This window comes from Heloderma suspectum, chromosome 4 (assembly GCF_057233095.1).
Source record: "Heloderma suspectum isolate Gila_16-S chromosome 4, 16-S_ref, whole genome shotgun sequence".
Taxonomy (NCBI): Eukaryota; Metazoa; Chordata; class Lepidosauria; order Squamata; family Helodermatidae; genus Heloderma; species Heloderma suspectum.
In genome coordinates this window covers 231,858,326-231,880,209 of record NC_139461.1, presented here as the reverse complement: position 1 = coordinate 231,880,209, position 21,884 = coordinate 231,858,326, and the positions used below count along the sequence as shown (strand labels likewise).

The 21,884-nt window shown below is 44.3% G+C and overlaps 1 protein-coding gene across 7 annotated transcripts in view; it reads left to right on the top strand.

Moving 5' to 3' along the window:
- LOC146348204 (cytochrome P450 4B1-like) overlaps nucleotides 1-21,884 on the top strand; it is a 42,162-nt gene that overhangs the window by 1,153 nt on the left and 19,125 nt on the right. For 2 of the 7 annotated variants that reach the window (XM_084852578.1, XM_084852580.1), the window contains exons 2-8: nucleotides 1,488-1,629; nucleotides 6,209-6,253; nucleotides 7,121-7,248; nucleotides 11,177-11,307; nucleotides 14,473-14,624; nucleotides 15,428-15,534; nucleotides 18,351-18,541. In XM_084852578.1, coding sequence (XP_084708704.1) covers nucleotides 1,488-1,629; nucleotides 6,209-6,253; nucleotides 7,121-7,248; nucleotides 11,177-11,307; nucleotides 14,473-14,624; nucleotides 15,428-15,534; nucleotides 18,351-18,541 — 896 coding nt within the window. Of the gene's footprint in view, nucleotides 1-549; nucleotides 708-799; nucleotides 895-1,487; nucleotides 1,630-6,208; nucleotides 6,254-7,120; nucleotides 7,249-11,176; nucleotides 11,308-14,472; nucleotides 14,625-15,427; nucleotides 15,535-18,350; nucleotides 18,542-21,884 lie in introns of those variants that run through there. The other 5 variants (XM_084852583.1, XM_084852582.1, XM_084852585.1 and 2 more) reach the window with 5 other exon arrangements.

The following is a 21,884-nucleotide window of genomic DNA, read 5'->3' as shown; positions in this document are numbered from 1 at the left end:
AGATCTGCACCCCTCACCTGTCTGATGTCAGAGCCCCAATGCTGAAGAGGGAGAAAGGGGGAAGATTAGGGGCATGGTGTGAGCTGAGTAGGGGAGGCTCTGGATCCAAAGAATTCTACTCCCACTCAACCCCCAATCACACTCCCAACACAAGGAAACATTTAGACCAGGCTTAGAGTTGGTCTAAATGACTTCCCTCCCATTGTGAACTACAACCATGGAGGAAGACCAGTGTACCCCACTCCTCCCCCACTTCTACCCTGCCCACAGGAGCCTTGGTGGGGGGTGTTGTGTGTAAGCTATGCATAAATGGCTATGAGTGAGTGACCTAGTGTGCACAGGAGCTCTGCCGTTTTATTGAAGTACACCAAATAACATGAAGGCAGTTTGTGCTGGTGGCAAACCCTGTGCCCCTGGGGGAAGTGGCAGTAGAGAGGGTGGTAGAGTGCTAGAGGCAGAGTTGTTGCTGGCACTGCCATCTCCAACTGAGCTGCCTCCCTGCTCCCCCCCCCCCCGCCCCGGTCAAATATCCATTGTTTGCAGCAGGCAGGAGCCATGCTGTGGAGCAGACACAGCAGGTTCACCTCAGCTCTGAGATGGCTGAGGTTCTTCCCAACTCCGAGGCTGCTGAGGTGAATGGGAGCCAGCCCCTCCCACTGCAAAGAGAGATCCATTTGAAGAAGAGGAGGCAGCACAAAGACTGATAGGTCCTGCTCCATTGGTGGAAAAGGCTAGGGAGGGTCGCTTGCTAGCTACTGAGATTCCCAGGGAGCTGTCTGATGCCTCCCCTACTCTGCTCACACCATGTGGACCCACTGACACAGGAGGGAGAGGATATATTTCATAGCCCTGTTGATTCCCCACAGATGGGGCGGCAGCATCAGTGGTTCTGTGGTGAGCATTGTGGAGGCGGCGGCGGCAGCACAGGCACCATCGTCACTTGGTGCAACCTCAGATGCCCCCCAACACCTGCGGTGTTGGCAGAGACCCAGAGTTTAGGCACTGGTTCTGGATCACTGACAAAGAGGCAGGGTATGGTTTGTGAACACTTTGAGGAGACAGCAGGTCTCAAGTATGCCACTTACCAGCACTGCAGAAAACATCTGAGCAGGGGGAAGCAACCAGGGCACTGTATCAGCACAAGTCGGTTCTTGCCCTGGAGAAGGCAGTGCCAGTCTGTTCTGCTAGGGGCAGAGAAGTCAGGTGGCGAGGGCAAGGCTGGCAGATCATGCACATTCCCCCTGTCAGCCTATTCCCCTGCAAGAAGCAGAAGGTTAGGCAGGCCATTAGGGGTGGAGCAAGTACAGGGCCACAAGATGGCAGTCTTAGAATCTCAGCTGAATCCCTACTAAAAACACATTCCATTGTTAAACATGGATCATTACTTAAACCCGTCAATCCTTGCCTTATATAAGACAATTTGCATTGCTGACTGAATATGCAAACACAATGGCCATGATATAAACTGCTTAATGCAAATAACGCAGATGAAACCAGAGGAAGAGTTCCGGAATGCAACAGCAGTGACAAAAAACTATCCATATTGTCATCCAGTATGGTATGGAGTATTCTTGGCTTTCTTGAGCATCAACCATCCTGAATATGCAAAAGCGGTTTATAGCAGAGGCGGTAAGAAATTTGTACCCTTTGTCCCTCTAATCATCTGATGACATTAATATGTTACAAAGAGAAGTTAGAAAGAGAAGTCAAATTATTCATGTATATATTGTCTCTCTGTCTCTTGGCTGTAACTTATGTTGTTGTTTGATTATATAGATATTTTAAATTCCAGTTTTATTTATTCAGATTGCAGGATATGCTAAAGCTTGAAAAGCAGAGATGGGAAACATTTTGTTTGTACGTGCATGCATGTGCTTGTAGTGTTTGTGATGGATCTGTTTCTGGATGATAGCCAGTATGACTACGCTAAATAATTGCATGCATATTTGTGATCAGAGACATGAAACTTATTCCTTCGTTTCATGCAGTACACAGGGATATGACAGTTGCCACTAAGAGAATGATGTAAGAAATACTCTTAGAAACATCATGAATTGTCATCATTCCGAACAAAAAAAACAAGCATAGGTTTCTAGCTCTCATGCAGAGAGATATTGGCAAAAGTGTCTTTGAAAAATGTAATAATAAAAATGCTAAACATCAGAAGCAAGGAATGAGAAAACCTCCCTCCACATTTTTTGTTACTCATTTTTCACATACTAAATGTTCCCATTGACTAAGTGACTGTCCCACCCCACTCCAGCACCCATTAGCTGAATTACTGGGATGCCAAGGTAATGGAATGTAGATGAACATCATACCTGTTTGTGTAAATTCATTCTTGAAAGATAAGATTATCATACCTGGGAAGGGCCTTGAGGTGAGGCCCAGGGTGGTCAGGGAGCAGAACATGCTGTAAAGGGGTGGCTGCCAGTAGTAGTGAGACAGTCCCCCCAGCAAAACTCTTTTTAAGGCAGTAAGTCTTCTTTTTCAGGCCTGGGATTCAGCTTTAGTCCCAACCTGCAAAATGGTGGCCACTTTTAATTTTTAACAGTATGTCTGTCTTTTTCCATCTCTTGCTGTCTGCTTTCCTCCTATTCCCCCCCCTCCCACCACACCTGTTTCTTTTGGTTTAAAAAGAATAATAAATAAAATATAAATAAATAAATAAATAAATAAATAAAAAGTTACTGTGATCCATCTTAGGTTGGCGTGCGGCCCACTTATGGCTCCCAAAGGACCAATTGAAAGACTACTGATCTAAGGTGTACAGCTCCTCTGCCACCCATCAATACCATCCACACATGATATCAGGCTGCCACAGATCAATGTAACATAGTTGAAAATATAATTGTATGACAGGGAGAAAACAAGAACTAGAAGTGCATCTTTAGTAAGCATATAATGCAAGGTTGGGGTGACCCAACCTAGACATTGTCAGATGGATAAGATACATACATGCAGCACAGTATTTCCACACTTAGGGGTTCATCACAGAGAGCTTTTATCCTGCTATTGAGATGGTGCTCTCTTGGAAGTTTGCAGGCTCTTTAGATGACGCTGTTACCCTCCAGGGTGTCTCCTGCCATTTCCTCCAGCCTATCCCGTGTTTTCCCCAAACACAAAAAATGTGCTATTTTTTTCCAGCCCACAGAACAGGAGCGCCATGACCTCCCTGTGAAATTCTCCAACAGCAGAAGAAACCGCTGAGTCTGCCTACTCCGGGCGTTTGTTTTCTGTTGTTGGGGGCGCAATCAGGATGAGATTTGACAGGCGTGAAGGCAAGAATTGCCTGCCGATTGCGTCTCTTGCCTCTGCATTTCTCAATTGGAGGGAGAAGAGGGTAAAATGCCTCCCTGCAATGGAGGGAGACACATCTGATCCCCCACCCCACCAAGCTCAGAAGCAACGTCCTCTGTTGTTTCAGAGCACCCTGTTAAGTTCAGTGGGGCTTACTCCCAAGTAAGTGTGCTGAGGGTTGCAGGCTTACAGGGTGATCTTATGTCTACTCAGAAGTAAGTCCCATTGAGTTCAGTGCGGCTTACACCCATGTAAGGGTGCCAAGGATTGCAGACTTACAGCACAATCTTACATTTTATGTCTACTCAGAAGTAAGTCAGAGGTTTCCTGGGGGCTGCGTAAACAGTACAGCAGAAGTTAAGCTGTGAAAACAAGACACCACCACCCCTTTGCACACATGCCAGGGAGGGAGAAAGGCACTCCCTCAGTTCAAACCAGTGGCTGCCATGTAAAGACGCCCTTCCTAATCCCGCAAAGAACCCGAAAGCAGGAAGCTCCAGAAAGGATGTGGTTTTTTGCGGCAGTTTTGCTTAATGTAGAAACACCCTTAGAATACATTCTAGAAAACATTTACCAATTTTACAAACAGGAAACTGAAGAAAAGTTCTTCTCTAACCCCAAAGACAATCAATGAATCCATGGCAGAGAACTCAAAACACATGCAGAGCAGATCACTCAAGACTACAGGCAGGGCCAAGACATTTTTCTGCATGACGTGAAAGACAAAATGGCAAACCCCCTGCATTCCATGAACAGAAGGTGACCAGACCTGCAGTTGACTCTGACAACAGGACATCTTCTTCCTCTGCAGGTGTGAATATAGGACAAGCCATGTGGCATGCATAAGTCTGTCCCAGAACACCTCACCTCCACTCCTTGCCCCTAGTATCTGTCACCTGAAGAAGACCCCACACCCTGTTTAATAGGGCAGCCCAGACTACAGATGATTGAACATCAGTACCAAGACCAGACACCCCAGACATCTGACTGTCAGATGGGACTGGAGGCAGTGTTACACAGTCCTTGGTTGGGCAGTTTCAGAAGGTGGTGTGGGAGATTCCTGTTCAACACCATGGCTGTTGGCCTATGGTGTCCCTGAGGGTTCTATCTTGTCCCCAATGCTATTTAACATTTACATGAAACTGCTTGGAGAGGTTGTCCAGAGTTTGGGAGTTCGGCATAACCAGTATGCTGATGCTATCTAACTCTGTCTCTCCTTTCCAGCTGAATCCAAGGAAGCTGTTCTCTAGATCGGTAGTTCGGATATCCGGGTTCTAGTCCCCACTGGGCCATGGAAGCTCACTGGGTGACTTTGGGCCAGTCACAGACTCTCAGCCCAGCCTACCTCACAGGGTTGTTGTTGTGAGGATAAAATGGAGGAGGAGAAGGATTACGTACACCGCCTTGGGTTCCTTAAGGAGGAAAAAAGGCGGGATATAAATGTAATAAATAAAATAAAATCTGATGTTGGTAATGGATTGGAAGAAGTGGAATCAATTGAAACTTAATCCAGGCAAGACAGAGGTGCTACTAATTAGTTGAAAGGTCTGGGTGCAGGGACTCAAACTGTTATGGATGGGGTTACATTTACCCTGCAGACTCAGCCTTGCAGTTTGGGTCTGCTCCTGGACTCGGCCCTGAACCTCGATGTCCAGGGTTCAACAGTGGCCAGGAGTGCATTTGCACAGCTGAGGCTAGTGTGTCAACTGCACCCATTCCTAGAGATGCCTGATTTAACAACAACACATGCTTTAGTTAGCTTAGTTTAGATACATACACATCCTGTATGTATCCAGTCTGTAACTCACTCTACATGGGGCTGTGTATGATAACTGTTCAGAAACTTCAGGTGGACCAGAATGCTGCAGCAAGACTGTCGACCAGAGCCTGTTACTGGGAGCAAGTGAATCTCTTGTTTCACTGGCTACTGGCCTGTTTCTGGGCACAATTCAAAGTGCTGGTTATGACTTATAAAGCCCTATAAGCTTGTGATCAGGCTACCTGAAAGACTGCCTTCTCCCATATGATCCTGCCTGGGTTTTAAGATATTTGGGGGAAGTTTTCTATTGGTACTGCTGCCACCAGAGGCATTAGAGTGGCTGCTCCCAGACTCTGGACCTGCCTGCCAACGGAGGATAGGTTGGCTGCCTTTCTTAGATTTTTTTTTCCCCCCAGGCAGGCAAAAATGTTTTTATTTAGGCAGGCTGCTACAAGGTTTTTTTTTACTTGGTGGGTGATGCTTCTCTTTTATTGTTGAGTTTTTAATTTATTTGTTTTTATATTATGTTTTAATTAGGATTTTGTTTTTAATCCAGATTTTGCTGTTAACCACCTTAAGCACCATTCTTTGGAAGAAAGGCAGGATATTATATATTAAATAAATTTATTGAATAAATGAATAAACAAGGTGTCTGTCTCTCTCTCTCTCTGTGTCTGTCTCTGTCACACACATGACACAGCTACCCCGGCTTATGTGTAGATTGAGTTCTGTTTGTTCCATTTTGGCCTGAATCCCAGACAAAGTCTAGTTATTACAGCCACCCCTAGAGCTCATCCCTGGTTCCCACGCTGAGAAAGTGAACAAGCAGGCTAATGAGTGGAAATATTGGTAGGCAGTAGGCTGAGTGAGTCATCTTGGTCAAGAAGACTATGCTGCATGGTGGTTTCTGCGATCCCCTTTCATTACAATATAGCGACTTGACTGACATGTACAAAGCAATGGGTGTGTGCATTGGATCAGAAAGGAAAGGAAAAGCATGTGAGAGATCTCTGGGTGCCCACAAGAATGCTGTAGATTGAGGCAATGGAATGCAATTTAGAAAATGAAACATTTACATTTATTCTCACAAGCACTCTATATCATTTCATGTTAACACCATTTTTTCCTCTCATTTATCAAACAATTTAGATCCAAAAGCTCTTATAACATACAAGTACCTAATTCCATGGATTGGTATGTATTGTGACTCACTATATAAGTTGCTGTATTTACTGTCATATTTATTGCACCAGGGCTTACCTGCCAGCTGTATGTGTTTGGCTAGCCCAACCTTCCCCAATATGGCACTATCCTGATACATTGGACTACAGCTTCCATCATCCCAGCCAGCATGACTAGCACATTTCTGCCCACTTTACTTTCAAATCAGAGTCTTAGGGTGCAATCCTACGCAAGTTTAGACTGGAAAAAAGCCTACAGCTCCCAGCATGCCTGTAGGCCTTTCTCCTGTCTAAACTTGCGTAGGATTGCACCCTTAATGTGCTATACTAAATTTGAAAAGGTGTAATTTGGGGATAGTAGGGAAATATACATTCTGCAAACAGTATTTCCAAAAACCTTTCGCAAATCATGGAAGTTGATTCTCATGGAGGGGGGTTCCTCACTTGGATTGCTCACTACCTTCCTCTAAACCAATTAGGTGCCTTTTTCCATGTGTCAAATATAGAAATTATCCTTCTTCTGCAGGATCAGCTCCTTCATCTGTGGCATGGGATTTACCATCTGACCATGGTGCAAAACATCTCTAAGCCATTTTTATGAGGGGTCGTGCTGGTAGTTGCCAAACCCCATCTTTGCTAGGAAAGCTCTGAAGAGGAACCACTTATTTTCTTTGGCTTTTTTTAAGCTTGATGAGTTCATAGCAGCAATTATTTTAGTAATCTCTGGGCTGTTTGCTTGTTATTTACTGATGGTTACTCATTTTATTACCTTTTGTTGTTTTATTACCTTTGGGTTTTTAATATGTAAGTCAGCTTGAGAAGGTATTTTAAATAAATAAAGTATTTGCTTTGTTTTTTCTAATCTCCTTTCCCTGGGTAGGAAAGGGTTTATTGATCCTGGATGGGCCAAAATGGCAGCAGCACCGAAAGCTGCTGACTCCCGGATTCCATTACAATATTCTGAAGCCTTATGTGACTCTTATGGGAGAATCAGTCAAGGAGATGCTGGTAAGAAACCTCATTACTACTCTCACAAGGTCCATTCTGTTCACCCAAGAAGCCATCTCTGCTTATATAGCCACTTTAAGGGTCTCAATCCAGAGGGCTATTTGATCATGCTCTTGGTTTTTTTGACTTTTTTTTCTTTGACCAGCAGTCCTCCTTTGCCATATTTGAAAGGGCTTTTGAAAATTTGCAACAGTGAGCTTCTTTTGAGTCTGGATCCCCACTCAGCGTATGAAACTAGTTGAGCAGTCCTTTTGGTTGTGGCCAATGAGTATACACCAGCATATCTGGCATGAAAGAGTGAGGGAGACAAGACCAGGCAAAGAGAACATCAGGGTATGTTCCAGTTGGGCTAACTACCCGCTCCATAAGAAGGCCAGCTGGCATCAACAACCCTGTGTGGGAAGGAACATCAGATTCTGGCTCCTGTTCAAGTGAAACTGGTTGTGTTAATTAAATGGTTCACATTTACATGATATACAGGTGTATACTCAAGATGTGTGTGTGTGTGTATATATATATATATGTTTATGTGTGTATATATATATATATATATATATCAGTCCCCCTGCATGGATCACTGCCTATTGTGGTGAAGGGGCTTGCGTAACTCAATGAAGCCATAAGCTATGCCGTGCAGGGCCACCCAAGACGGACAGGTCATGGTGGAGAGTTTTGACAAAATGTGGTCCACTGGAGAAGGAAATGGCAACCCACTCCAGGATTCTTGCCAAGAAAACCCCTTGGAACGTATCACAAGGCTAAAAGATATGACGCCGGAAGATGAGCCCCTCAGGTCGGACGGTGTCCAATATACTACTGGGGAAGAGCAGGGGGAATTTCCAAGTAGTGCCAGAAAGAGTGAAGCGGCTGGGCCAAAGCCAAAAGGACACTCAGCTGTGGATGTGTCTGGTGGTGAAAACAAAGTCCGATGCTGTAAAGAACAATATTGTTTAGGAACCTGGAATGTAAGATCAATGAATCAAGGTAAGCTGGAGGTGGTCAAACATGAGATGGCAAGATTGAACATCGACATCTTGGGAATCAGCGAACTCAAATGGACATGCATGGGCGAATTTAATTCAGGTGACCATTATATCTACTACTGTGGGCAAGAATCCCTTAGAAGAAATGGAGTAGCACTCATAGTCAACAAAAGGGTGGGAAAAGCAGTACTGGGGTACAATCTCAAAAACGATAGAATGATCTCAGTACGAATCCAAGGCAAACCATTCAACATCACAGTAATTCAAGTCTATGCCCCAACCACTGAGGCTGAAGAAGTTGAGGTTGATCGGTTCTATGAAGACCTACAACACCTTCTAGAACTAATACCCAAAAAAGATGTCCTCTTCATCATAGGGGATTGGAATGCTAAAGTAGGAAGTCAAGAAATCACTGGGATAACAGGCAAGCATGACCTTGGTGTACAAAATGAAGCAGGACAAAGGCTAATCGAGTTTTGCCAAGAGAACACGCTGATCATAGCAAACACTCTTTTCCAACAGCACAAGAGGTGACTCTATTTATTTATTTATTTATTGCATTTATATCCCGCCTTTTTTCCTCTTGCAAGGAACCCAAGGTGGCTTACATGATCCTCCTCCTCTCCCTTTTATCCTCACAACAACAACCCTGTGAGGTAGGTTGGGCTGAGAGTCTGTGACTGGCCCAAAGTCACCCAGTGAGCTTCCATGGCCGAGTGGGGACTAGAACCCGGATCTCTGAGCTCCCAGTCCAACACTCTAGTCACTATGCTACACTGGCTCTACACATGGACATCACCAGAAGGTCAATATCGAAATCAGATTGATTATGTCCTTTGCAGCCAAAGATGGAGAAGCTCTATACAGTCAGTAAAAACAAGACCTGGAGCTGACTGTGGCTCAGATCATGAGCTTCTTATTGCAAAATTTCGGCTTAAATTGAAGAACGTAGGGGAAACCACTAAACCATTCAGGTATGTCCTAAATCATATCCCTTATGAATATACAGTGGAAGTGAGGAATAGATTTAAGGGATTAGACCTGATAGACAAGAGTTCCTGAGGAACTATGGATGGAAGTCCATAACATTGTTCAGGGGGCAGCAACTCAATCCATCCCAAAGAAAAAGAAATGCAAGAAAGCAAAGTGGCTGTCTGAGGAGGATTTACAAGTAGCTGAGGAAAGAAGGGAAGCGAAAAGCAAGGGAGAAAGGGGAAGATATACCCAACTGAATGCAGATTTCCAGAGAATAGCAAGGAGAGACAAGAAGGCCTTCTTAAATTAACAATGCAAAGAAATCAAAGAAAACAATAGAATGGGAAAGACTAGAGATCTTTTCAAGAAAATCGGAGATCTCAAGGGAACATTTTGTGCAAAGACGGGCATGACAAAGGACAAAGAAGGCAGGGACCTAACAGAAGCAGATGAGATTAAGAAGAGATGGAAAGAATACACAGAAGAACTATACAGGAAAGTTCTTAATGTCCCTGATAGCCATGATAGTGCGGTCACTGAACTTGAGCCGGACATCCTAGAGAGTGAAGTCAAGTGGGCCTTAGGAAGCATTACTAACAACAAAGCTAGTGGAGATGACAGTATTCCAGCTGAGCTATTTAAAATCCTAAAAGATGATGCTGTTAAAGTGCAGCACTCAATATGCCAACAAATTTGGAACACTCAACAGTGGCCACAAGACTGGAAAAGGTCAGTTTACATTCCAGTTCCAAAGAAGGGCAATGCCAAAGAGTGTTCAAACTACCGCACAGTTGTTTGAACACTGTACTGAACAATGTTACGGACCTCCGTCCATAGTTCCTCAGGCACTCTGTCTATCAGGTCTAATCCCTTCAATCTATTCCTCATCTCCACTGTATATTCATAAGGGATATGATTGAGGTCATACCTGAATGGTTTAGTGGTTTTCCCTACGTTCTTCAATTTAAGCCGAAATTTTGCAACAAGAAGCTCATGATCTGAGCCACAGTCAGCTCCAGGTCTTGTTTTTACTGACTGTATAGAGCTTCTCCATCTTTGGCTGCAAAGGACATAATCAATCTGATTTTGATATTGACCATCTGGTGATGTCCATGTGTAGAGTCGCCTCTTGTGCTGTTGGAAAAGAGTGTTTCCTATGATCAGCGTGTTCTCTTGGCAAAACTCTATTAGCCTTTGTCCTGCTTCATTTTGTACACCAAGGCCATGCTTGCCTGTTATCCCAGTGATTTCTTGACTTCCTGCTTTAGCATTCCAATCCCCTATGATGAAGAGGACATCTTTTTCTGGTGTTAGTTCTAGAAGGTGTTGTAGGTCTTCATAGAACCGATCAACCTCAGCTTCTTCGGCATCAGTGGTTGGGGCATAGACTTGAATTACTGTGATGTTGAATGGTTTGCCTTGGATTCATACTGAAATCATTCTATTGTTTTTGAGATTGTATCCCAGTACTGCTTTTCCGTACTCTCTACTTTCTTCTCCCTACCCTGTTTTTATCTTTACTTTAATAAACTTACTTAATTGGAGTTTTGGGCTGGATTGATTCCCTATTTACACCTTCAAGGGTTTGTTTGTTCCTCCAACAGCAGCCATTTAGACTGTTTGGGTTACACTTATCAAGTTGCTGAGTGAGGCACAGAGGGAAGGAAAGGCTAAGGGCTAGCCAGCAGGGACTGGGATTTTAGCTGCTTGTCCTCCTTCTCCTGAGTATACACCCAGAGAGTGGAGTATGCTTGTTCGCCTCTGTTGGAGTGGTGGCAATAAAGAGAATATGGTGAATGGTTTATGTTCAGACTTCAGAGACCTACCCTGGAGGGCAGGCATTGGTCTTGGCTACTGCATAATCTTCATGACATCTTCAACAGAATGTGACCTAGTATCTGATAATGAATCATCCAGTCTTTCTGGAAACCTCCCTCTTCTTGTTATCTGTCTGTTTCCTAAAATATTAGGATATATTGGAAAAGCTGGTTCCAAAAGACACTACAACGTCAGTGGAGATATTCCAACATGTCAGTTTGATGACTCTTGATATCATCATGAAATGTGCCTTCAGTTACCACAGCAATTGTCAAACAGACAGGTCAGTATAAGATGCCTGGTTCTCCAGCGTTGGAGCCACAGACAGACACAGCCCTTCTTCTCTGCACTAAGGACTCTGGCATAAAAAGTAGCCACAAGATCCCAGCAACCCCTGTGAGTTGTATCTGCATATGTGCTTCCACTCCAGTATGGAAACTGACCACATGAAAGGAGTGCTTCAGCAGCTACGAACCCAGCTATACCATATGGGTTGGGACTTGGAATGTCACTTGGAAGTGTTGTCTGCCTGATCTCGCCCTCCGCATCAGTTCTACAGGAGATTTTTTAAAGAAAAAATACAGACAGTGCAGAATGTGAAGTTCAATGTATTGCAGTAGGAATGCTTGCATTGGTGGCTTTATTTATTTAAAGCATTTTACTGGGGCTGTGCACGGACCCCCCACTTCGCTTTGGATGCCACTTCAGACCTTCCAAAGCGGCCCCCCTTTGCTTCAGACTGATTCGGATCCCATCCGCTTTGACTTGGAGCCGAATCTGAAGCGAGCTTCGGACATCCAAATCACTTGCTTTCTGTGTTTTCCCATCGACTTGTATGGGAAAACACAAATGGCCATAACTTTTTCGGTTTTCCTGACACATGTATGAAATTTGGGGTCCTCTCAGAGTCCCTGGAGGGCATCCCACCTGCCAAATCTCAGACACTTTGGCCCAGGGGTTTTTGTGCAAGGCGCAGATGAAATTTGATTTTTTCAAGGAAATCTCTCAAAGCAAAGAGCTATAACTTTTCACTGCTTGAACAGAAGTGCGTGAATGTTGGAGAACACAAAGCTCCCTTGGAGGGCATCCTACTTGCAAAATGTCAGACAGTTTGGCCCAGGGGATTTTATGCTAGGCACTGGTAAAATGTGCTGTGCTCAGAAACTCAAACCAACGTTCATAAAGGGATAATCAAGTTAGGTGTTGAAGCGGTGTGAGGAGATCACTATCCCTAAACTCTGCTGTAGGTTTCTTTGAAGTGCAAATAGTACTTCTTTGCTATTCACAGTCAATAACCTCAGGGTCTCTCTGGCTGAATTGCCTGGGAAACACTGGCTGGTAGGCAGGAAGCAAACCAAGGCAGCAGCCCTGCCAGGCGGGCACGTGGGCTTGAACAACAGTTGTCTGCGGGACTGACAGAGGCATGAAGCAACACAGCAACCCTGCCAGGAGGGCACAGCACCACCTCGCCCACCTCTGCCCCTGCCCACACCCCGAAGATGCCTCATATTGGGCTTGCTTGCTTTGCAACACACAGTGCAGGCTTATATTATTTAAATAATAGCTGTTAATGTAGTGCTTTCCCCACTGTTTTTGAAAATGTGGACTATGTGTAGTCATTTGACACACAGTGTTTGGTTGTCCACACAGCACAAGCATGTGCACGCATGCATGCACGCACACACAAGAGCAAAAGAAAAGCAAACAGTAAACTACAAGCAAGGGGGGGGGGGCGCTAACTATAATCCTAACGGAAGAAAAAGGGTTTTTTATTTTATTGGTTTGTGTGTGTTTTTTTACAGAAAAGAGATCAAACATGGGAAGGGAAGGAATGGAGGAATTGAGAAGGGGGTGGTGGAGGGGAGCCAAGAACAAGAAAAGGAAAGAATGTATGGATAGATAGATAGATAGATAGAGGTATATATATATATATATATATATATATACACACACACACACACACACACACACATGATCAAACTAAGGGCAAACTAATGGGTGAGAGAGAACTGAAAAGGTGGGGCAGGGGAGATAAGCAACTACAGTGATTTTTAAATGAACAAACAACAAGAATGATCGGTAAGCCAATTACAGAAGGGCAGGGCAGGGTGGGGAGGCACTAACTTAGCTGGAATAGCACGTGCTTTCTTCTCAGTTTTGTTCTGCCAAAGGAGAGTCAGAAGGGTTAATCTCCTTCCCGCTCTCCCTTGGCAGGATGGCTCCGGTGCCATGGCTTCCTCTGCCATACCTGGCAGAGACCGGCACAGTTACTCTCAGTGGCTGCAGCAGAGGCAGGATAGGACTGGAGCGGAGAGAGAAATGCCATGGAGCTTCCCTCTCGGCTCCCAGCCCATTCTGCTGTTGCCACCGCCACCATCACTGCACACAATGGCAGCTCATCAGGACAGCAGGAGGCGGCTCAATTATCTGGCGGCTCACGCACTCCAATGGATCGTCGTGCACACCCATGGGGCGCGTGCACCCCACTTTGGAGACCACTGCTCTAGCCAAATAACTTTCAGACAGCTCTCTGAAATTGATACATTTGGCACCTCTGCCTCCTCTCCCCTTCCCCCTCCTTCCCCCTCCTCCTCCTCCATGTGATCTTTCAGAAGTTGATACATTTTGAAGACAGCCTGTCTGGGCTGCTCAGAAGGCATAAGAAGAGCTCTGAATATACAAGGCGGACTGCGGCTCCCTGTAGGTGACTCACTTCGCTTCGGGGCACATTGGTGCTGTTCTGATCTGCCTCGTATCACATCGACGCACTTCTGAATCAGCCCGCGTTGCCTCCTTATTCAGGCTTCGGACCGAAGTGGTACACAGCCCTACATTTCACCCCACTCTTTTTCCAAACAAGCTCCAAGAACAGCTTACAACCATCAGTAGTAAGACATTCCCTACCCCCAGGTTTACCATATAAAAGACATGACACACAAGGTGAAAAATTATGGGAATGTAAGAGGAAATAAGCAAGCTTAGGATCAGTTCTTAAAGTTACAGTTCTGATTTCAGCCAGCTGGGATGGGATGAAAATGGGAACAGTTCACATAGCCTGATGTCATGTAGATGGCAGCTGTTCCAACTGGGGAAAATCAGAGGCAGGTGGTCTCTCAGCAGAGGCAATGGAATAGTTCTGCTTCTCTTATCTGATGGAATGGCTGCTGTCTAGATTACCTTTAGGCATCTTATTTTCCTGTGTAATGGCCTAAGGAGTCAATGATGAGAATTATTATGCTTGCTCCTCTTCTGTCTACTACATAATACCACCCTGCTAGTATTTTGGAAAGCTTTCAGCCAGATCCTATGCAGTGTTCAACTGTGTTCTACTGTGTTCAGCAGGACTTACAGTACATCCTAGTAAATATGTAGACTAGTTGTGTCTTCTCTGATGTGGTTATATCTGCTTCCTGAGTCTTATCCATTTCCATTTTCTCTCTGTCCATAGGAATAACTCCTACATTAAGACAGTCTTTGACCTCAGCCGGATGTTTACTCATAGACTGAAGTCACCTTTGCACCACAGTGATCTGATTTACTGGTTCACCCCCCAAGGGCGTCAGTTTCACAAGGCTTGCAAACTAGCCCACCTTCACACAGGTATATTTTGTAAATATGGTAATTCCCTGCACCATTCTGGTTCAGGATTTTTGCTTGGCTTCAGGCAAATATTTCTAGAGAATACACAACCTTTACGTGACTGCAAAATGTTCATAGGGTTCAAAAGATCTTGAGGAAAGCTGGAGGATAGAAGGGCAAAGTAAAGACAAATCTATATTTAAGCAAATATTTGCTTGCTTCTTATTTATGGGTGGCTGCTGTGGAGTTGGGAATGAAGAGTAAAGATTAACTTCATTCATGGGCAATTTGACACTGCCTGCTATGCCTCATTTCATTTAACCATGCTGTCCATTGACCAGCTTTCCTAGTGCTCATCTTTCAGCCTCTCCTCCTTTTAAGTCCTGTGAATTTTTTTAAGACCTCTCTCTGCCCCCCCCCCCATTATTATCCGTTTTGGGGTTAATTCATTGCCTCCACTGCCATTTCCTTTTTTAAAAGTCTAATCTTCTTCCTGTCTTCCCTTCAGGTTCCTCTTTCTTAATCCATTGCCTATTAGCATCCTTCTTTCAATCTGCTTTCATATGGATTTCCTGTCTCTCAGCTTCCCAAGAACTCTCCCCATTCTCACCCTTCTGCTGTGTGAGGTTTTAATCCCAGGCCAGCTAAAGTGAGAACTTCCTCTTCTCTCACAAAACCTGGACTGTTTAGTTGCTTGAGCTACTGAATATTATCAGCTACCTATCCAGCTCTGCCAATCAGAGTCTTCATTATCACAAGCATAATAAATATCTTTGCTTAGCTCCTCTATGTCCATCTTTACTCACTGCTTTTATCTAATGCAGATAACGTAATAAGAGAGAGACAGGAGTCTCTGAAGAATGAGAAAGAACTTGAAAAAATCTTGAAGAAGAGGCATTTAGACTTTTTGGATATTCTTCTTTGTGCAAAGGTAATTATTGTAGCAACAATGCATTTTAACCCTATCAAAGATAGTATTTCACTTCATATTGTAGACTTGGCAGGGAAATGCTAGGAGCTTTTCCAGACACTGTTGCAGCAGCAGGAGGATTGTGGCCTACAGGGGAGTCACAGGAGTTGAACGTGGCTTTCAGACCCCCTGCAGTTGCCCATTCCTTGTATAGAAGGTCAAGTGATCCTTAAGGTTACCTAGTCCCCAGTTGTTTAGGGCTTATATACCAACAACAAAACCTTGAACTTGACCCAGTAGCATATTGGCAGCTAGTGCAGTTCTTTCAGCAGCTGTCAAGAGGATGCTCTGGGCCCTGTCTTCATGGCACCGCTTTCACCCTTCACTCTGTTGCAACTACGCAGCATTTCAGCTTCGAATTAGCTTCTGCTGGGATACACTCATGATTTACTCTGGGCTTCCCTAACAGACTCCACTATGCCCTGTTTTTTGCCATTATACTTTAATGCATAGCTGTGCAGTCCCGTGAGTGCGGGGGTGTGACACTTCAGTGGCTGTTTTGTATTTTAGGGCTTCTGTTCTGTCTTTCTGTCCCCTGTTAGGTAAAAAGTGGGTGTTCTGTGCTCCTTCATTTCCATGCCATCTGTTTGTCAGTTCCCCAGCCTGAGACTCTCATGATGGTTCGCACTCACAAGCGTGAGCAGTACGTGCCCCCCCATCACAAAAATATGAAGCTGCAAAAATGTGTGAAAGTGTGATTAAATAAATGAAAACGCCTCTCTGTGCCTCTGTAACTGCGCAGCTGTGAAGGGACGGGGGGAGTAAAGGGGCATCACGGAGTGACGCAAGCACTACGTGCACCTACAACATGCCCACTGCAAAATGCAAAGTCGGTTTGGGGAAAGGACGGACAGCTCACAACCGTGGGGAAACCCATAGCAAATGAAAAACATCGCAGCAAAACAACTCCTAGTAAATCCACATTTTCTGGGAGAAAACCATGGATGGCTGCAAAGTGGCGACTATGTCACCTGTCCCGAGGGACCTGGACTTGTAGCCACCCTGAAGTAAAAGGCTTGTGTAGATGGGGCCCTAGTCCACAGCCTTGGAGCTGCATTCTGCACCAATGGTAGCTTCTGGACCAATCCCCATGTACGCCTATCACAGTAATCCAAGCATGACATTACCAATGCATGGACTACCGAGGTCAAGCTATCCCCCAGTCCAGCAATGGCCATAGTTGTTGCATCAGCTGAAGATGGTAAAAGGTGCGCCTAGCTACTGAGGTCACCTCGGCCTCAGTGACAGAGAGGGATCCAGAAGTTATCCAAAACTCTGCACCTGCACCTTTAGGGAGAGTGCAACCTCCATCCAGAACAGGCATCTGACCTATATACTGGACCCAGGAAGTACTCACCCACATAGCTTCTATCTTGCAAGGATTCAAGCTCAGTTTATTGGCCCTTATTCAGCCCACCACTGCATCCAGGCACTGGTCCAGAGCCTGCACAGCAACACCAGATTCAGATGTTAGAGAGAAATAAGCCCTCTGCAAGTGTTCACCTGCTTGCATGTAGGGCTAAAGTGTGGAGGGGTGTGTGAGTCTGCATGTAAGCCCCACCCACAGCTTCCCCACATGCCTGGTTACCAGTTTGACCTTTTCCCATTGAACATGCTTACAGAGTTTCCAGAGTTATCAGGGTTTCCTGCATAGGGCTATAGAGGTTGGTTTCATCAGCAAACTGATGATCCTTTGCTCCAAATCTCCTAATGTGTCCCAGGCCAGCAAGATTCCTTTAGTCTGTGCATCATTGTTTGTTTTTTTAAAACAATATATAAACCACCTGCATTGAGCAGGGGGTTGGACTCGATGGCCTTGTAGGCCCCTTCCAACCCTACTATTCTATGATTCTACCTTATTCCATGCTCAAGGAAGTTAATAGTCCATACTATCATGTGCCTTTAAAAAAGCCAATTATAGAGTAAAACTGAATAACATGCATTGGATGTCTCCTCTGCACAGGGGGCTGCAAGAATAGGATAGAATTATGCAATCTGAATCAGCCTACACATTTGTGCAGAGACATCACATCAATGTGTGAACATTGTGCATTCCAGGCAGGCAGTGTGATGGTGTTTCCTCCATGCACGCAGAAGAATGTTGGCACAGAGCTATAGAATAAAAGCAAAAATAATGAATTGTACTTAGTAATAGTTCTTGCTGGTATCTGTTGCTGCTTTTACACCTGTGCATGTTCTATATGATCTCCTGCTCTTCTTCAGATAAACAGGAACTCACATGTGAATAATGAGAAAGTTATCTACAATATGCACTGATCTGATTACATCAATATTGCAGGTCTGACTATAAATGTCTTACGATTGACACTGTCATTCATCCCTCCATGGCACAACTATTGTTATGAAAACTGGCAGCTTGAGAACCTTCCCACCCCTTTAAAGTAAACCTGCACAACTTGTGAATTACCAAAGGAAGATGCTTTATCCCAAATTAGACTATAGCTCATGGTTGTCTATACCAATTGGGAGCAGCTCTCCAGGGTCTCAGCCCCTGCACACTAGGTAGGTTGTGTTCAGTTTGTTGTGTCGCAAGTTATGCAGGCCTGCTTTAAAGAAACTATGAATTATATTCCTTCTGTTAGATCAGCCTTCCCCAACCTGGTGGCCTCCAGATTTTTTTTCAGCTTCAGCTCCCGTCAGACCTAGCTAGCATGGTCAATTGTCAGGCATGCTGGGAGTTGGGAAAAGTTCACTTAGATCTATATCAATCTCAGTACATTGGATCTTACCAAGGCCTGTATTCCTGGTGTGGTTAGGATGAAAATGGAAACCCATTATCGGACGAAGATGTACGTGCTGAGGTGGACACGTTCATGTTTGAAGGTCACGATACCACGGCTAGTGGAATCTCTTGGCTCTTGTATTGTATGGCCCAGAACCCGGATCATCAGCAGAGATGCAGACAGGAGATAAAGGAGCTTCTTGGGGATCAGGAGCTTATTCAATGGTCAGACTTTATTCTTGTTCTCCGTCTTTATATGTATACCTTCTGGGTCTTGACCGAAAAGACATATATGACTACAGGCCTTTGGCTGTTTAAATCCCATAGAGACATAGAAGATAGGCATGTGATATGGAATGAGGATGCTCACAGCTACCAAATTAATGTCTTACAACCAGCTCATCTTTGTATTTCCACATTTCAAGTATGTATGTATGTATGTATTTATTTCTATACCACCTAATAGCCAAAGCTCTCTGGGTGGTTCACAAAAATTAAAACCACAAGTGCAGCATAAAACAATATTGTTGCAGAACCCAGAGTCAGAGAGACCACGGAGTGAAGGAAAAAGAGATTATTTAACGCGCGGGCTTAAGGCTGGAATCCTTTCCAAAGAGCCAGAAGCCCCGATTTACATTAGCACATTGGTTTTATAGACATTGTGACATATATGAAATGGCTCCTCCTCTCCCTCCCGCATGGGGTTGCAATCCTCAACATTTCTTCTCTTAGCACTATTGTTTATAATACAAGAACTGGGTTATAGGGTAGCCATGATAAGGAGAGAACAGAAGAGAACAGCAGAGAACAAGATATACAATTGTATGACCTTTGACAAGATAAGGAATTCCTGTGTCTCGTCAGCTTACAACAATATATTCAAAGGAGAAAGAGCTCAGCAAGAACATGAAGCATGAGACTGCATGAGGCTACTTAGTCTGACCCCCGATATGGCTGCTACATTCCCCCCTTAAATGCATAATTTCATTACAATTATAGCATTTTTGATAACCATACAAAGCTTTTTGTGACATACATATTACTTAGCCTTTTGTTGGGCTATTAGAGCATAGAGGGCAGCAGTTTTACTAGCTGAGACATAAAACAGATTGGTTAAACAGCTCATAAGACAAGGAACGCAGAGACATAACAGAACTTTATGAACAACACTGGTAGAATTAGGATGAACAATGCTTTCAAGCTAGCTAAGATCTGGAAGCCAAGGGGTTAACTAATTTAGCTAATTGTTTTGTCTTATTGTTTTGTTAGCTACTATATTGTGCAGCTTGTTGATCTGTTCATCTACAGCATTGCCATTATCAGTTAAGTTAAAACAACAGAGCTTTTGGTGTGTCTCACAACTTAAATGATGAAGAAGGAAGAGGTAATCTATACCAGCTTTATTTTCTAGAACTGCACCTCTTAGATCATGCAACTCTTTATTTAACAATGACAATGCTCGTGAGGTGGCATTTATGCTTTTGGCTAAGCTGCAAGCTAACCGGTTGATCTCTAGACTATTAGCCAAGGCTAAACCTGGAACCCCAACTAGTGACATTGTTAAGGCCAATTTTTCTGAGTCAGAATATAACTGCACATGACTATTACAATTTTTAGTTAGTTGGAGTGCTCGAGGCTGCCGTTGACGGATTTTCTCGGGCTACAGGGGAAGAATTGGCACCAGTTCAATTGGCGGCTGAGGCAACATGGGTGGTTATTAGACAAGTTGGCAGGAATGAATGACCAAGTGCGGGAACTACATGTCTAAAACCATCCATGAGGCAAAAGTATGTGGGCATTATTAAAAGATATGTTTTGAATTTTATTACAGTGGAAGGGGGCCAGGGATAGCTTTATATTTTCTGGAAAATTTTTGACAATTAAGCATTCGTGCACACGTAGCATTTGTTTCAGCAACGATGGGGGTGCATAGAGTGAACTCTGTAGGGGGTAGGATCTTTGCAACTACGCCCCAATTAGCATTTTGGGAATAAGTTAAACTTACACCATAAACTCTTAACATGGTATCTTTTTGAATGTTCCCAGGATGTCTACAGACAGGTATTAGGCAAGAGCTAATAAGCCTGTTTGCAGGTATACCTCTTGGCAAACAAAAATGTTTTATTTTCGTGATGTTAGCCAGGTGGAGCCAGTAATTATCAGCAAATCACTGGGACAAACTTTTTTTTCCAGGGGCAGACCCCCCTTTTGCACCTTATTAAGGAAACACAATGCAACACTACTAACACTACAACACTACAATACGCATGTTTGATCTTCTTTGGGATCTGACCGTATGCTGGGCAGCTATTCACCTGGCAAGCTGCAGTAGGGTCTAGTCCCCTTCTTCAATTCTCCAGTTGCAGGTCTGACCGTACGCAGGGGGACAGTCTCCCGGTGTGTCCACAGTAAGGTCTAGCCTGAGTCTTCTTACTGCTTTTTCAGAATGATTTTTAAAGGATTTTCAGGATTTCTGTTTATAGTCTACTTTCCCCCTCTCGCTCTCTTGACTCGTGTCCAATGTATCTAGGGTTTAACTCCAGCTGCTTTCATAGCTGCGGGGGTGGAAAGTATGACAGTTTTCAGTCCTCTCCATCTGGGAGTCAAAGGGTTATTTTTCCCTCTTTAACTCATACTTTAACTCTTGGTTGGAAAGGATGAACTTCTGTGATGGGAATTGGGGGCTTATTTTCTAAGACAAAGCGACGCTGGGCTTGAAGAACTTCGCTCAGTGTTTGGACTTCTTGTTTAAGGCTAACGTTTGATTGCTTTTGATGCTGCTCCAGTGTCAATTATGAAGTCAATGTCACGGCCCCTCACAGTCAATGTCATGGCCCTTCTCAAGCTGTCTCCCTCTTCGCCCATTCTGGCCCCTTTGTTTTTTTCCTTTGTGTATTTGATTTATTTTATTTGGGCATTCATGCCACTAATGTCCATCTTGTCCACACTGGGCACACTGGTTCTTTTTTAAGAATCTTCTGCCTCTGCCGGGTCTTCTTCTTTTCTTTTTTCGTTTACGTCTTCTTGGGCCTCTGGGTCGAGGGAGGTGTACTGGCGATAGGCATCTGAAAGACGCTCCAAGTACGCTCTGGGGCCTCGGTGGCACCTTGCAGCACTTTAAACACTTTGGTCATATTAATTGACTTCTTTATACCTGCCTTTACGGCTTTTAACAGCAGGGTTTGATACTGGGTGAGGCGCTCTAGCCCAACTTGTGTTTTGGGATTCCACCGAGGGGGAGATTTATTTACAAGGAGACTTTATTGGGTAACTTACAGCACACAGGCGTACTTAATTGTTGGATCAGACAGCTTCTCTGAACCACGAGCTATTGGGCTAAATGGGTTTTTATACTATACATGTTACCCATGAGGCAGCACAACACTAGCAAGCATTTTCAGCATAGGCTAGAAGTGTTTGGTTCTCAGGCACAGCTTCCTGTAAACAATTTCGCTTCTCAAAGTGCTTGATAACACTTTTATTTATTAGTATGGGAAGACAAATTTTTTCTCTTTCTTTTGCTTTCTTTTTCTTTGCTGATCTGCCTGTATTGCAGATCATGTTTCAA